The 14,243-nt window shown below is 41.1% G+C and overlaps 1 protein-coding gene across 1 annotated transcript in view; it reads left to right on the top strand.

Moving 5' to 3' along the window:
• LOC109624099 (copine-8-like) overlaps positions 1-6,610 on the top strand; it is a 59,980-nt gene extending 53,370 nt beyond the window's left edge. The window contains exons 18-20 of the mRNA XM_020078596.2: positions 1,762-1,819; positions 2,564-2,637; positions 3,625-6,610. Of these exons, the coding sequence (XP_019934155.2) occupies positions 1,762-1,819; positions 2,564-2,637; positions 3,625-3,837 (345 nt within the window). The 3' untranslated portion in view covers positions 3,838-6,610. The remainder of the gene's footprint in view (positions 1-1,761; positions 1,820-2,563; positions 2,638-3,624) is intronic.
• Positions 6,611-14,243: the final 7,633 nt, after the last annotated feature.

The raw sequence follows: 14,243 nt of genomic DNA on the forward strand, positions 1-14,243 counted from the left end.
CGCTTGCACTCAGATGTTTTGTTGCTTGGACGGATTTTCCAGGTTTAGCTCTTCTCCTTGCCTTTACACTGCTTCACAATACCAGGTGTAGTGTTGACAAGTGAAACTGTCCCACTTTAGCTCTATGGCTTTAGAGTCCCACACAGGTGGTTACTTTAATTCAATTCAATTCTATTTTATTTGTATAGCGCCAAATCATAATATACATTATCTCAAGGCACTTCACAAAGAAGGTCAAGACCTTAAAATCGTATTAATATAGAGAAACCCAACAGTTCCCACAATGAGCAGCACTTTGGCGACTGTGGAGGAAAAACTCCCTCATTAACAGAGAGAAACCTCTAGAACCAGACTCAATGTGGGCGATCATCTGCCTCGACCGGGGTGAGCAGAGGGGAGGTGAGGAGAGATGGGTGGAAAAGAGGGGAGAGAAGAGAGAGAGATAGTGGGGAGGGGGAGGAGGGGGAGAAAAAGAGGTGAGAGACCGGGAACACTTGAGCACCATCAGGTATCAGATCTGACCAGTTAAAATGTAAACAATAACAGTGTAAAGATGTTATATAGCAGCAAAAATTCCTATCATAATTAATTACTAATAAGGTGTTATCCTGCAGCTCTGCACTTCCATCTGAAATAAGCAAAGACACTCGTGTTGCACTTGGTCTTTTCAAAAACATCTTAACCAGTAAACATACAGTGACTTGCCCAATTAAATTTCATTTATCATGGGCTAGCAGCAGTCCTTGCACTGTTTGCTTTTATTTTATTCAGTTCATTTACTGTGTCAAACATGTGAGGACCCCTGGAGGTCCAGCAATAATTAAATTCAGAAATGGAAATCCCAATAAACAAACTAACAAGCAATATGAAAGAGAGAATATGAGAAGCAGCCCATCTGGTGTTTTCCTCTTTTAAAGCCTCTCTCTCTCTCTCTCTCTCTCTCTCATTTCTTATCATCACTAATGAGTGGAGTGAGGGAAGAGAGAGGTAGATCTGGTACACTTCCCCACCCCCCCATCCCCCTAACAAACACACACACCCCCCATGCGCCCCCTGCTATGCTCAGCTCTAATAACTTGGCTTTGTAATTAGAGTGATCAGAGTTAATGTGTGTAATGGTTTTGGGTGAGCTCATATATTTGGAGCCTTGGTTATGTGCCCTCACCACCAGTCCAGCTTCCCCCCCCCATGTGATGTAATGTTATTGTAAAGTAAGATTTGAGAGTAATTATTTACTGGCCCGCGGAGGATCCATGCCCCTCATAGCTCAGGCAGTTTGAGCATCCATCTAATAACTACAGGAAGTTATGAAACACTGGAGAAACCCTCCATCATTCATCACTCAAACTGTACTTTGCTTTCCCGCTCAGCTCAGATTTAATAAACAATATAGTGGCAGTGGGGGTGCAGCTCAGGGCAGAGGGAGATGTAAATGGGAGTCATTTTTAAGATGTCGAGCTTTTGAGAGATTTAGACAAAGTTGTAGATGCATGAAATTAGAAACTCCAGAACTGGTGGGACGAGAGGCGTTCGGAAAGTGTCTGGAGAGGCCAGATGGAACTGGATGAACTCATCTATCTCGACAATGGGAGGGCATTTTTTCCATTGAGCTTCGGTTGTACCCGCTGTTAACTTACTGTAAGTAATTCATGGGGGTATTTCACTGACAGCCGGTGTTAAAGATAGCAAGTGGTGAAAAGAATGACCACTTCTCTTCCCTGCTTTTGATTCACATATTCTGTCTCTTTCCACCCTTTGTAGGCCGCATCTCTGCCCATGTCAATTATAATAGTCGGGGTTGGGCCAGCAGAATTTGATGGTAAGCTGGGTGAAGAGCACATATACGTTTGCATGGCTTTGTGTTAATGTGTAGGTGAGTGTGTGTGTATGTGTGTGTTTATTTGCATGCTGTAATCCTTTGCATTCATTCCACTTCCTATCTCGCCTCCCACATGGTTCAGCTCTTCCTTGTGCAGATCCTCTTTTCTTCTCTCCTCCATTCTCCTTCCCCTTAATTTTTCCTCCAGAGTCTGAGCTTAAGTCGATGGGAAAAATTCTCATTTTTCAGACCAGCGGTGGTGTGTTTTCTTTTTTTCCTTTTTGTAAAGCAACCGCAGCCACGTTCCTCACCTCTCTGCTGTGTTGTTGCAAAGGCATTCATGTTTACCATTCACAGAGCAGTCCTCTGTAAAACCAAGCTCACTCACGATGAGCAATTAGCCTGCAAAGTCAACAAGATTCAACAATTACCATGGCTGTGAAGTCATTGTGCATGGTTGCATTACGTCCCTATGGTGCACATCGCTGGCTCTGCTTTCACATATTCTTGCATGTCTTCCCTATGTTTCCCCTGTGTGCAACTTGGCTCGGTGGCTTCACGCTCATCGACTCAAATTCTGTGTACTTATGTCGCGTTTGGCTTTGTCAACACTCTGAGGCAATGTAGCCCAGTGGCACGCTAATGGCTCCAGCAGATTATATCGCACAAACTGCGTGTCATGTTTGCTCGCCGTGGCGGTCGGAGCCTCCTGACAGGGTGTGATGGATGTGCTTCCCTCCTCAGAAATGATCGAGCTGGACGGAGATGAGGAGAGGATCTCTTCCCAAGGACGATATGCAGAGAGGGACATTGTTCAGGTACAGAAAGACTCGGCTGAGGGGCTGTGAAGCTGAGAGCTCAGCACAGTGTTTCCAGAGAAATGTGGGATTTATGATGAATGAGAAAAGGTCATGGTGTATGACCTGCTGTGCTCTTGTTCTCAGTCTGCCATTTATCTCTCCTTCCCTCTGAATCACTTCCATAAACTACATCCCCCTTTTTTTCATGTGTCCTTTTTATTCTGTTCTCCTCTCTCACCTTCTCTCGCCTGATATTTTACATATCTTCTTCTCTAGTCCTCTCCTTTTTTTTGCTTCCTCTTCTCTTCCCTCCTCTCCTTGCAACCTTATTTTTGCTCCTCTGCTCTACTTTCTTCTCCTCCCCTTGTTTCTTCTTCTATGACCCTTTTCAGACCTGGTATTAACATCCATCCTGAGATATCCAATCAAAAGTGACAGTTACCTGACATTAAAATGCATCCAGAATGTGTCTCCTTTGACCAATGTGATCAGATCTCATTTCCCTAAATACAAATAATCACGACTGTCTTCTGTGTTCGCGAAGACCAAATGACGTTGATTTTACTCAGTCTGAGATTCCGAATGTGTCCGATGTCACTATATTTTTGTCAGTGTGTGTCTGCATGAGCGAGCATGAGAGAAGTGGCGAGAGAAAGGACTCAGGAGTGGCTAAATGAATCTCGTCCAGCTCTGCTTTGTAGAGAGATTTGACCAATTGGAGAGGAGTGGCAGTGTTTGTGTAATGTTGCCACAAACAAATGTGGTCAGAGGGATTGGGTCTCAGGATGCAAACACACCTGTGCTTGGTGCGGATCGGATCACTCAGGATGGATTTTAATACCAGGTGTGAAGTGAATCTTCACTCTTCTCCTTGTTTCACGTGTGCATATAACTGAATCTTGGATGAGAGGGGAAATATCTATAAGAAAACATAATGACCCATGACCTGGATGACTGAGAACCTTCACAGATCTTTCCTCCTCTTGTCTCCTTTGCTCCCCTCAGTTTGTTCCTTTCAGAGACTACATTGACCGGCGAGGAAACCACATCCTCAGTATGGCTCGGCTGGCTAAAGAGGTGCTCGCTGAAATCCCCGACCAGTTCCTGTCCTACATGAGGACCAGAGGCATCAAACCCGGGCCCTTGCCACCTCCTTACACCCCCGGTCCGCCACCAGCTATCCACCCCCTTCTCACCAGACGGGTAAGCCGAATTTAAAAGCTGAAGCCTCACTCCAACGCCAGCCATCCGACTCCGTTGGTCTCTACTACTTCTTCTCTGCTTCTTCCTCTTCCTGCTCTTCACCGGAAGCTTTTTGAGCATGTGGCGAACCTCGCCTGCTCTCTCATGTTGCACTTTCGGGACTTTTGGCCGCTAGTGGTGACGCGGGCGGGACACTAGCTTCCACTTTTTCGAAGGAGGGACTTTTCCCATACTGGACGAAGGTGCGGGTTTTGAAGGGTCATGGTGGTGGTTGAGGGGGAGGGTGTTACCTAACTGCACCACAATAACTGAACAGAACAGTTACTGACCACTTGCATCCGTCAGACTGAAAGAGTCCAAACTGGTGGAGACTCTTTGAAACACTGTTCATCGGTTTGCTGTTTCTATTTCCACTTCCTCTGTCACAAAATCATGTCTTTCTCTGATATGTAAATGTTTACAAAATCGAGGTCTGGAAAGGAGAAATTTTTCAGGAAGAACTTTTTACCGTTTAATGTGAAAACCTTTCAGATTCCTATTTTTCGGCTGCAGAAAACTGAAAGTTTGTGAATCTGTACAATAATGTTTAGGCCCTGGTGCCACATTCTTCTTTACAGTGTGTTTTTTTTTTTTTTTTTAAATGGAGCATGTGCTAGTTTAAGATAAGCATGCACTGTTGTCCTGCACTCAGGGCTTTGTCCCTCCCACACAAACCCCCCACCACCACCACTGCCATGTTCCATTAAGAACAAACCAATCACCTGCCTGAAATCTTCCCACGCTCCTAAACCTTCTGCTCCATCCACCTGCCTTGACTCAAAAGGAAGCTGTGCTCCCTGGTCAAATCAAATGCAGCAGGGACTTGAACCAGCCTTACCAGATAACATAAACAAGTACAGTGTCGTCCCTGGGTTCTGGATGGATCTCCAAGCCCAGAAGTCAAAAACACACTCACATCTTACTACCGAACCTGACTGTGTGTTAAGTTCTAGAGTCTCTTTACTTTCATGAAATTACATTGTATTTAGTATTGTAGCATTTATTTAGTTTAGTTTTAAGTCTCTCTACCTCTCACTTTGTTTAGTATTGCCAAAAAAAAATTTGATTTGATGACAAAGTGTTGGTGTGTCGGTGATTTTTGATAAGTCTGTAGAGTTCACACTTTCACACTAAGTATTCACAAAATATTTGCCAAACTGCAGGCGGAGAATTACAGCACTTTGGTTGCTATCAGATCAGGTGACTCACACGTCAGTGGTAGCATCGCACTGTTGATATGTGCACTGAAGATCAGTGAACCTAGAACACAAAGATGCAAAGATGATTCTTCTTCTAAGATAACGATCCAATTAATGACTGTGGGCACAGTTTTAGCTCCATGTTTTCAAACAGCATTGTGACTTATAGTTGAAGCCAATAATAATCAGTAGTCCCTAATGTTTAATAGCATGTAGCTGACCATGTCCTTCAAGGTAAACTTCACAGAAAACTTCTGTCAAATCTGATTATGACAGCAGCTGTCCTTCCCTTCGACAGTTACGACACACTCCAGTGGCAATGTTCTCCTTTTTAAACACTGGCTTAGCCCCTTTTTGTAGCCATTCAAATACTTAAATTTTAAATAAGGGAAAATAACCAGTCTAACCTGTCAGATGTCTGTAGGAGTGTAGTGGAGCAATTAATAATGCTGCAATATTAAAACGGACAAATAAGGGTCAGGACTGTTTCTTCAGCACAATGTATTCTCATGTTCTTATGATAAACCCCTCAGAAAAGTTTTTGCATATAATCCTGCAAAAAGTCCAGCAATACAAAACAATGTCCAAAACAATCAGTGCAGCGACATTCTCAAGGCAAAGATATAAAATGGCTTTGTTTTAGAATTTTGGTTCAGTGAATTTGTACAATCTTTAGTTAATTAGCTATTATGAAGACGTTCAGTTGAGTGTAGGGAGGATGTCGTTCACAGATAGAGTTACGTTGGAAGCCACGATTGAAGCTTTGCCTCTCAGTGGTATTAAAGGATGTCCCCCTTCCTGCCGCTTTACTTCACAAGAAAAATTACCACAGAATTGGAGACGTGTGGTTTAAGTCCACACAGCTGCACATGAACAAATAGAAACATCATCATGCAGAGCTTCCATTTATGTTTGTTGTTGAATATTTTATGCTAACATTCTTGAGTTTCATGGGCTTTGAGTTCATGGCTCCTAGCAACCACCAGCTTCTGTGTCTAAAATTTACGTTGACTGATCCGTAAAGCACCATCGCATATCCTTCTAACATGAATACGTCAGATGTGTAAAATAAATCTCAATGCAATGCATGGTGATTTTTAAGTTCATGGAAAGTATAATGAAAACCATCACATTTGCATACCATGCATGTGCACTGTATATACCCCATTAAGGCAATAACATTTTTACATAGTTATAATGACATTTCATAATGAGTTTTCAAAATCGACCCTGCAGTGTAATCTACTTCTATTCACTTATTTACGAAAACAAGTTTCAATAGAATATGTCAAAACAGACTAAATGCACAATTTCATGGTAGTAACGGAAATGTTTTTGTCTGCAACTATACTTCCTCATGTTGATTGGTTGCAAAAAGGTTTTAAAAGTCGTTGATCTTAAAACCTGTAACAATGGAATTGTTCTTTTTCTAAACTGAACACAGCTGCTGTCCAAGGAGCTACACAGTTTTTACAGCTTCAGTATTTGATAATTAAAGCCTCAGTTTTCTGTGGAGTTTTCTTTTAAACATATAGAAAATAACACTTTAATCTCAAGCAAGTAACTGCACTGTCACTTTTAGCCACGTTTCAGGGTGAGACTCGATCGCAGCCCTGCTTGTATTGCCCAGCAAAGTGTACATGAGGACTTTAGCATGACTTAAAAGCACAACTCATTTCCGATCAGGCTACAGCTACTGTATCCAGAGGCCCTCCTCACCTCATAAAAATATGTGAGGAACTGCGTTTATACAGTTTACTGTGTATCTGTGTGCTACAACTGTAGATCTTATCAGAACTTTTTTGGGCCCTATTCAGTCAAGTTTTACAACATTTTTCTAAGCTCACACCTCAAAATCATCATGTACTTGCATAAGTAAAACGTCTACTTTAAACTGCTTGTCAAACATTTTCATAGGTATTTATACTGTACAAATTTTGGCCTTTTTTGTGTATTGCTCATATACTGTATGTGTGATGCTGCTTCTTTACTGCTGATATAAGTATTACATTTTATACGGAGGCCTGTAATCATATTTAAATCATGACTAACAGGCCTTATTCATGTTTATACATACGTTATTCATATTTAAATCATGAACGACAGGCCTGTATTTTTTTATGTGACTGGTTAGATAATAATGTATGTTTAATGTGTGCAAGATGTTTTAAAGTAGACCTGGTGATCAAGGACACTCCGTAGCATTTTTCTGCCAAATTGGACATATTGTGAAGTGTAGCATCACTCAGTTGGCTGAGACTTAACCCAGAAAAGCTGGTATATTCAGTTTGACTGAATAGGGTCCCTCAGTGAGGGGAGAACTGGTCTGATAGATTTTGTACTCTTGTGTATTGTTGTATAATTGTGGGGACCCCGTACAGCAGCGGGGATGTTGGGTTGCACAATGTAGCACTGATCTCAAGTCTGACCTCAGACTGGTGCAACACCAGACTGAAGCAGATCAGGCAGGAACAGTCTTTTTATATGGCTATGTAAATATATATATATAGATATATATTCTGTATATACTGTAGTAGGTTTTCTGGAAAGTTGATTTGCAGCAAACTGCTGGGCCTCTGTGACTCCTGAAACACAAGGCAGGGCCTTTCATTTATTTATCATGACAAGATGTCAACTCTATCTCACACCCACACATATACTGTGCATCCAGTACATGTATTTGTATATGAAACATGCATGACACTTACATACCAAGGTCAAGGTTGAGTGAAGATTAAGGATGTCTTGCTCGTCTTCTCAGAAAAACTTACATAGTTTTTATATTACTGTCAGTACCTTTGCATTCAGGGTTTCTCAGCCTTTTTATTACACACTATACACATGTAGAAAAAGGCCAAAACTAAAATCCCTGCCAAGGTGTTTTAATTTGCATGTTGAATCCTGGAGAATGTTTACATGTAACTGTGCACCTGGATCCAGAACAAAATACACACAGTGATAGACAATTGCAATACACATGAATCTATTTAGTTGGAACTGCAATGGATCATGAGTTACAAAAGTAGAAATACACAAATGTTGAGAACATTTTTAAAAAGTAAATTCTCGTGGATGAGGATCAACCAAAAACAAAACAAAGCTGAGATAATGGACTAACCCAAGACCAACCACCATTATTCACGGAGGCTTCTCCACGTTTCCTTTCTCACATACCTACAGTTTACAACAATGGTAGCAGCTATATAATCAAATTTTCAAATCAGTAGGTCATTGATTTAAACAGATATTAGTGTTATGGTTTGTTTTAAAAAAGGCTCCTATGGCCGAAGCTTTAATACTTACAGCTGACTTGATGGTGGATTAAATAAATAAAAAACAGGTCCACAAAATGCTGATTATCCATGTAGCTAATATGGAAATAAACATTATTGTGACAAGAGAAGCGTAGCTCCTTTGAGGAATAGCCGTAGGCGTAGACTGTGTGCGTAGTGATTGTGCGAGCGAGGCAGTGTCCTGTGTATGGAGTTAAGCTGTGTCGGTGAATAAAAGCTACTCCTCGAGACCCATGCCGAGCTTCAGCATCTTGCTTGCCACCTGCTGAGGAAAAAGAGTGAGGGAGTTATCCCTGAAGTCAGCTTACTTCAGCCCTGTGGAGAGGAACATTAGTCTCCCCTGGGCTCCCGACCACGGTTGGGATGCAGAACTAGGAAAAGGTTAACACTATGCTTGTTTTTCACTGTCGGCCTATTCAATACTAGTTCAACAAATAAAGATAACAAAAATGAAAAGTTAACAGTTGTTCTGATGTAATATAACCCGGTTTGGCTGCTTAGCTCACATACTGGATTGTTTTTTTGTTGTCATCACTTTTAAAAGTACGAGAAAAACTAGAATGGCAGTAAGTAGACCAAATTCTTCCACTGAAGCCCAACAGCCCCTTAGAAATCAGGACCACTGTGTTACTTCTTGAGAAATTCACAAAAATGTGGGAAAAAAAGCTCCATCTTCCAGTGTTAAAGAAAGCAAAGAATTAATTCCAGGATCCAGCCCTTAATTGAATTTGCTCCAAAAGCCCCTATATGGCCCCTACCCTGTGAACAGAGAGACATTAAAACCTCAATGAAACCATTAACTCTGTCGTGTGTGATGACACACGTGATGTAATATCCATATCAGGGTCCAAATCCTCCATTCCCAAACAAACAACAAGGCATAAACTAGTGCTTCTGTACTGCCCAAGTCAGCTAGCTAATTTTAGCATACCCCAGCAAAAGACTAATTTTGATTCCACCATCTGAGATCCACAATTCAGCAAGAGACAGAGCACTGCTACCACACCGGAGCCATCTATGATAGTGATAGAGCCGATCTCTTATCTAATATTAAACAGTAGGACTGAGCTGCTCACACGCACACTGTTTGGAACGCTTGACAGTGGATGTGCTTCTGAATAGGTGTTTTTTCCTCTCATTTAACTAACCTCATAAATGAACGTAGTTTGTTAGTTACATAACTCTGTGAGTTGTTAGCCAGTCAGCTTGACTATCTTATTACTGCAGCGCCAATAAAGTAAGTAGTGAATAAGGAGAGTTTATTTAAAAGAGCACCTTTCACAGCACAGAGTCACAAAGTGCTTCACAAAAGAAAAAAGAGCTGTTAAAAATACATATAGAGCCAAAACATAACTAAATCACAAGCACTAGACATTACAAGGTGACACACAGGCAAGTTTGAAAAAAACCTCAAAGCACGATCACCTTTTGTGAGTGTGAGGGACAAACCTAAGTGACCAACTGGTGATGTAAGGATGGAGCAGGTCAGAGATGTATTCAGGTACCTGCCCATGCAGAGCTCTATCTATGAAAAACAGAACTTTAACCACAACATTTGCTGCTTTTTTTTTTACACAAAACACCATCAATACTAGAACTGTAGCCACATGCTCTAACTCTAATCCTAACACTTCAACATGTGGGGAAAGTCACCCACAGACTGCACAAACAATACATATATCAGCATGAAACCCTGGCTTCATAGCAAGACAACACGATGAGGGGCTGAGAAACTCTTACTGCAAAGCTACATAATACTCCATGACTACCATATTCTATAATGTACAGTATGAAAGCATTTGGTTCTTGTGTTGGCATGCATGGATGTGCCCCCGGGAGGAAGACATGAAAGCTGTTTGTATAGGGACCCAGCAGAGTTGGAGGTCTTAACATCCAGTGATAAATGTGTTGCATGCAGCTGAAATCACTGTTCCTCTGAAGGTTGTGTCAGTGTGGGAGTAACATGCAAAAGCATTTATTTTGAAGGAGACAAACAACAACAAAACACCCTGTGCTACCGGTGGACAAACAAGCTTTAATGAAGGAGGTTTCACACCCCGCTGCCTCCCACCGCTCATTGTTGCATCTATAGTGTTTCACTCTGCCAATGCGCTACCGTGTCAGCATGCCAGGCCATATGAACGTCCATGTAATCCTCACACATGTAACATGAAAGTTGTTTACTGTACCTTATAATATTAACCAAGTGGTTTAATTGAATGCTCGTGATGAATCTCCCGTTCCATCCTGCTGTTTTTTACAGCATGCATTGAGTTTGCATGTCTTTTCTAACAGAGCTGCACCAGTGGGTTGAAAACAAATTGTAATATGACATCTTTGTGTGTTATTTCAGAGTATTTTAGAAGAACTTTTTTGCCTTAAAATCTCACTGATCAGTCTTGGAATTGTGCAATGCCTTCAGATTTTTCTTTTGAAGACTGATTCTTATTCTCAGATATTTTCTTTGTATGTTAATGCACAGCCACTCTGCCATCAGACTCATCTCAGCATTGTTATCTCAGACCCATCGGTTGAAGTGATGTGAGTAAGAGGGAGGATGATCCGAACAGAGAAAAACTGGGCTGCCTCGCTCTCAGCAAAGCGACAGAATCACTGAGCTGGAAATAATGCTGTCCAGCCTCATACAGCCATGTTTAAAGTAACTGATCTTATCTTATCACAAACTGACAAAGAAATTAATCAACTGTTCTCTTCTCATCAGCCCTCATTTTGGATCTCAACAGGGTGTTCATGGCTTTTGCATGATTTTTGTAATCACACTAAAGGAGCAAGAAATTCTATTTGTTCATTTATACATGGCATTTACGATCATTTTCTGTGACATTACAAGACAGCACAGTTTTTACTGTTCTAATTAGAAATATGGACGCCACATGACGTTGATCTAAAATGATTATTTCTGTAAGAATTACAGTCTTTCAATAAATATTCATAACAAACCAACAATGCTTGTTCTTCATTTAACGCTCCACAGAGAAACTGATTTGGTTTGATTTGGTGTTCCCTTGATGGGGAGGATTCAATCTATTCTGAGTCATATTAAATTCTTCCAGAGAAATATCCATAGTGTTAATTAATACATCAGTAACATGGAAATCTGTGTGGTGACAGTTTTCTGCTCACCATTTTGACAGGCACCACACGTGTTCAGGGCAGAGATGCCAATAATTCTTCAAACCACCATCACACTGGTATGGGTGTGCTTCACACCATTACACCTTTAAGATTTGCTTCATCATTTAAATGGGGCTGATTCCAGCAGCCTCCTGTTGCCTGAGTTTTCACAAGGAAGTCAGTGTGCCTGTTGTAAAGTCTGAGGTATTTTCAAAAAGCAGATGAGCAATATCCTGAAACAGATGTGGTTGTCAGAAAATGTTGCTGAAAGAGGGCTAAATCATTTTCTTGGGTTCAATGCTTGTTAATAGGAATGTTTGGGGTTCTTACCATGGGGTTTGTTAACCATGAGAATAATATATTATCCACAGCCTTATTTTTCAATTTATTTCTTCTATACTCAAGAAACGACACATGACCGGGGGCCATCCGTCACTTTGACAAATGCGATGTTTTAAAAAAACACTACCACTGGATTGAGGGAACAAACCATAAACGGCACAGGCAGTCTCTCCCCTCTTTTTCCACACATCCCTCCTCTCTTTCCTATTTTCTCTGTTCGTCGCCAACCGGTCGAGGCAGATGGCCGCCCACACTGAGTCTGGTTCCAGAGGTTTCTTCCACAGTCTCCTGCTGCTCACTGTGGGAACTGTTGGGTTTCTCTATACATTTTACAGTCTTGACCTTAATATGTTATTATTTGGCCCCTTAAGATTGAACTGAACTGAATACCTGTCATTTGAGTTCAGTCATGTTTTGCCATGGATTTTTGTGACGCACTTTGTAACCTTGTTTAGATAAGTGCTATACAAATAAATACATTATTATAGAATGTCATTCAGTAGAGCGTTTACCTCCACCAAGGCCCAAACGGCACCAAATTGCACACACTCATAGATATCAGTCATGTCTGATTTCTTTTATCAAAGGAAATCTATGAGCTGCTACCTTAATAATGGAATTTGCTCCAAAAGTCAATGAGTTCTGTGTTAGCCCATGTCCCACCCTTCCACCAAGTTTCAATAAAATCGGTTCAGAGGTTTTTGTGCAACCCTGCTGGCAGACAAACAGCAATAAAACATCTCCTCCTTGACAGAGGTAATAATGAGATTAAAGCAGTTTTCATCATTAACATGTTGCATTTCTTGTCCATCATGTGCTGGAGTTAAAGTGTCTCAGTCGTATTATGAACCTATTGTGGTTTTTACCTCTGCTTAAAGGACTAAAGGATGAATAATGTGCACATGCAGCCCAGATGTGCACCTGTGCTCAGGTGCAGGACAAAAAAACAAAAGGTAAAGGAGGGTTGTCACCACTCTGACCTGTCCAAACACTGAAGCTTTTATTAGCACAACATTGTGACCTGCAGTGTCTCTGTCGGGCAAACATGATGTGATGTGACGTGCAGATCGAAACTGCACCAGTCAAAGATATGGGAGCTTGGACATTTCTTTCTCCATTCACCTCATTTTACCCAAGTTTTGAAGACTTTGTGGTGATGGAGTTGGAAACATATGAATTAATTAAACAAGGATCTCATTGTATTTGTATCATAAAAAGGCTCCTGCGACAGAGTCAGTAGCTTCCTGTGAATCAAAGCTTAAAACGTGCTTTTGCTATACCATATTCCCCGATTTGACCTAATGGAAGTTTTGGTTATTGTCATGGGTGTTCATGCTGAAAATCTATCACATGTTTAGCGATTTTCCTCTGTTGTTTATTATTGTAAGGCTGTTTTTATTTTTTTTCATGCTATTTTTAATTTTTTGAACATGTAGAAACTGATAAAAATGTTGGGTCTGTCTATTAAAGGGTTTTGAAAGGGGTTTGTGTTTATGACGTTTTCACATGAGAGCAGCACCAGCCAGCCATTGGTGGAAGCTCCATCGAATACCGAGGTGCTTCTCTCTCACTGAGCCATCTGGAGTTTACAGCTGAAGGATTCTTCAGAGCCCTTTCCCTTTTTACGTTATATGACACTGACATTCTTTGTGCGATCACATTTTATGGAGTCCCTGCTTCATTATTTAGCACCAAGAGGTTACACAAAAAAGCAAGTAGATGGCTTTCGGAGCACAGAAATATCTGAACATCATGGTATCATCTGCTTCAAATTCACCATCCATGTAAAGAACAAAATGTGTGAAAGATTTGTGCACAAAATAATTTTTGCTTTGTGAGCTATAGTTATTTTTTTCAGTGGTTGGATGATCTGACCATCCAGTAAGAGATTCAGAGGCAATGGTGTGTGCATGTGTGTGTCGTAGCTGCCTGCCTTTAAAAATACACAGTCCAGTATTCCTTTATTAAATCTGAGGCTTTTCTGCTTTATTATCTGGCACAGTTGTTACATGCTTTAACTCAAATGTCCGATGACAGATCCACTGAAACGTCCAACAGTTAGACACCGCCGGCCTTGATGGATATGAATGGTTTGCCTCCTGCTCTTCAGAATAGCAACAAAACAATCAGTGGATAGTGTGGGGAAGTGATGTGACATGCTAAGAGCGTGGGCTGCTTTGTAACAAGTGACAGTGTGCTAATTACAGCCAGTAGACTTTTATATCTTCCTTGTTCCAGTCCTGTCCAAGATTTTAATGAGCGCTCATTTCTATCTGCTCTCAGTGTTTATCTGCGTCCATAGGACTTTTAAGTTCATGTTGAGTTATTATTGTTATTATAGTTGCCTCCCACTTGATGCTATAATCAGAAACTCTAATTGGCACTGTAAGCCCCCCCCCCCCCGTAGCTTAAG

This window comes from Paralichthys olivaceus, chromosome 7 (genome assembly GCF_024713975.1).
Source record: "Paralichthys olivaceus isolate ysfri-2021 chromosome 7, ASM2471397v2, whole genome shotgun sequence".
NCBI lineage: Eukaryota > Metazoa > Chordata > Actinopteri > Pleuronectiformes > Paralichthyidae > Paralichthys > Paralichthys olivaceus.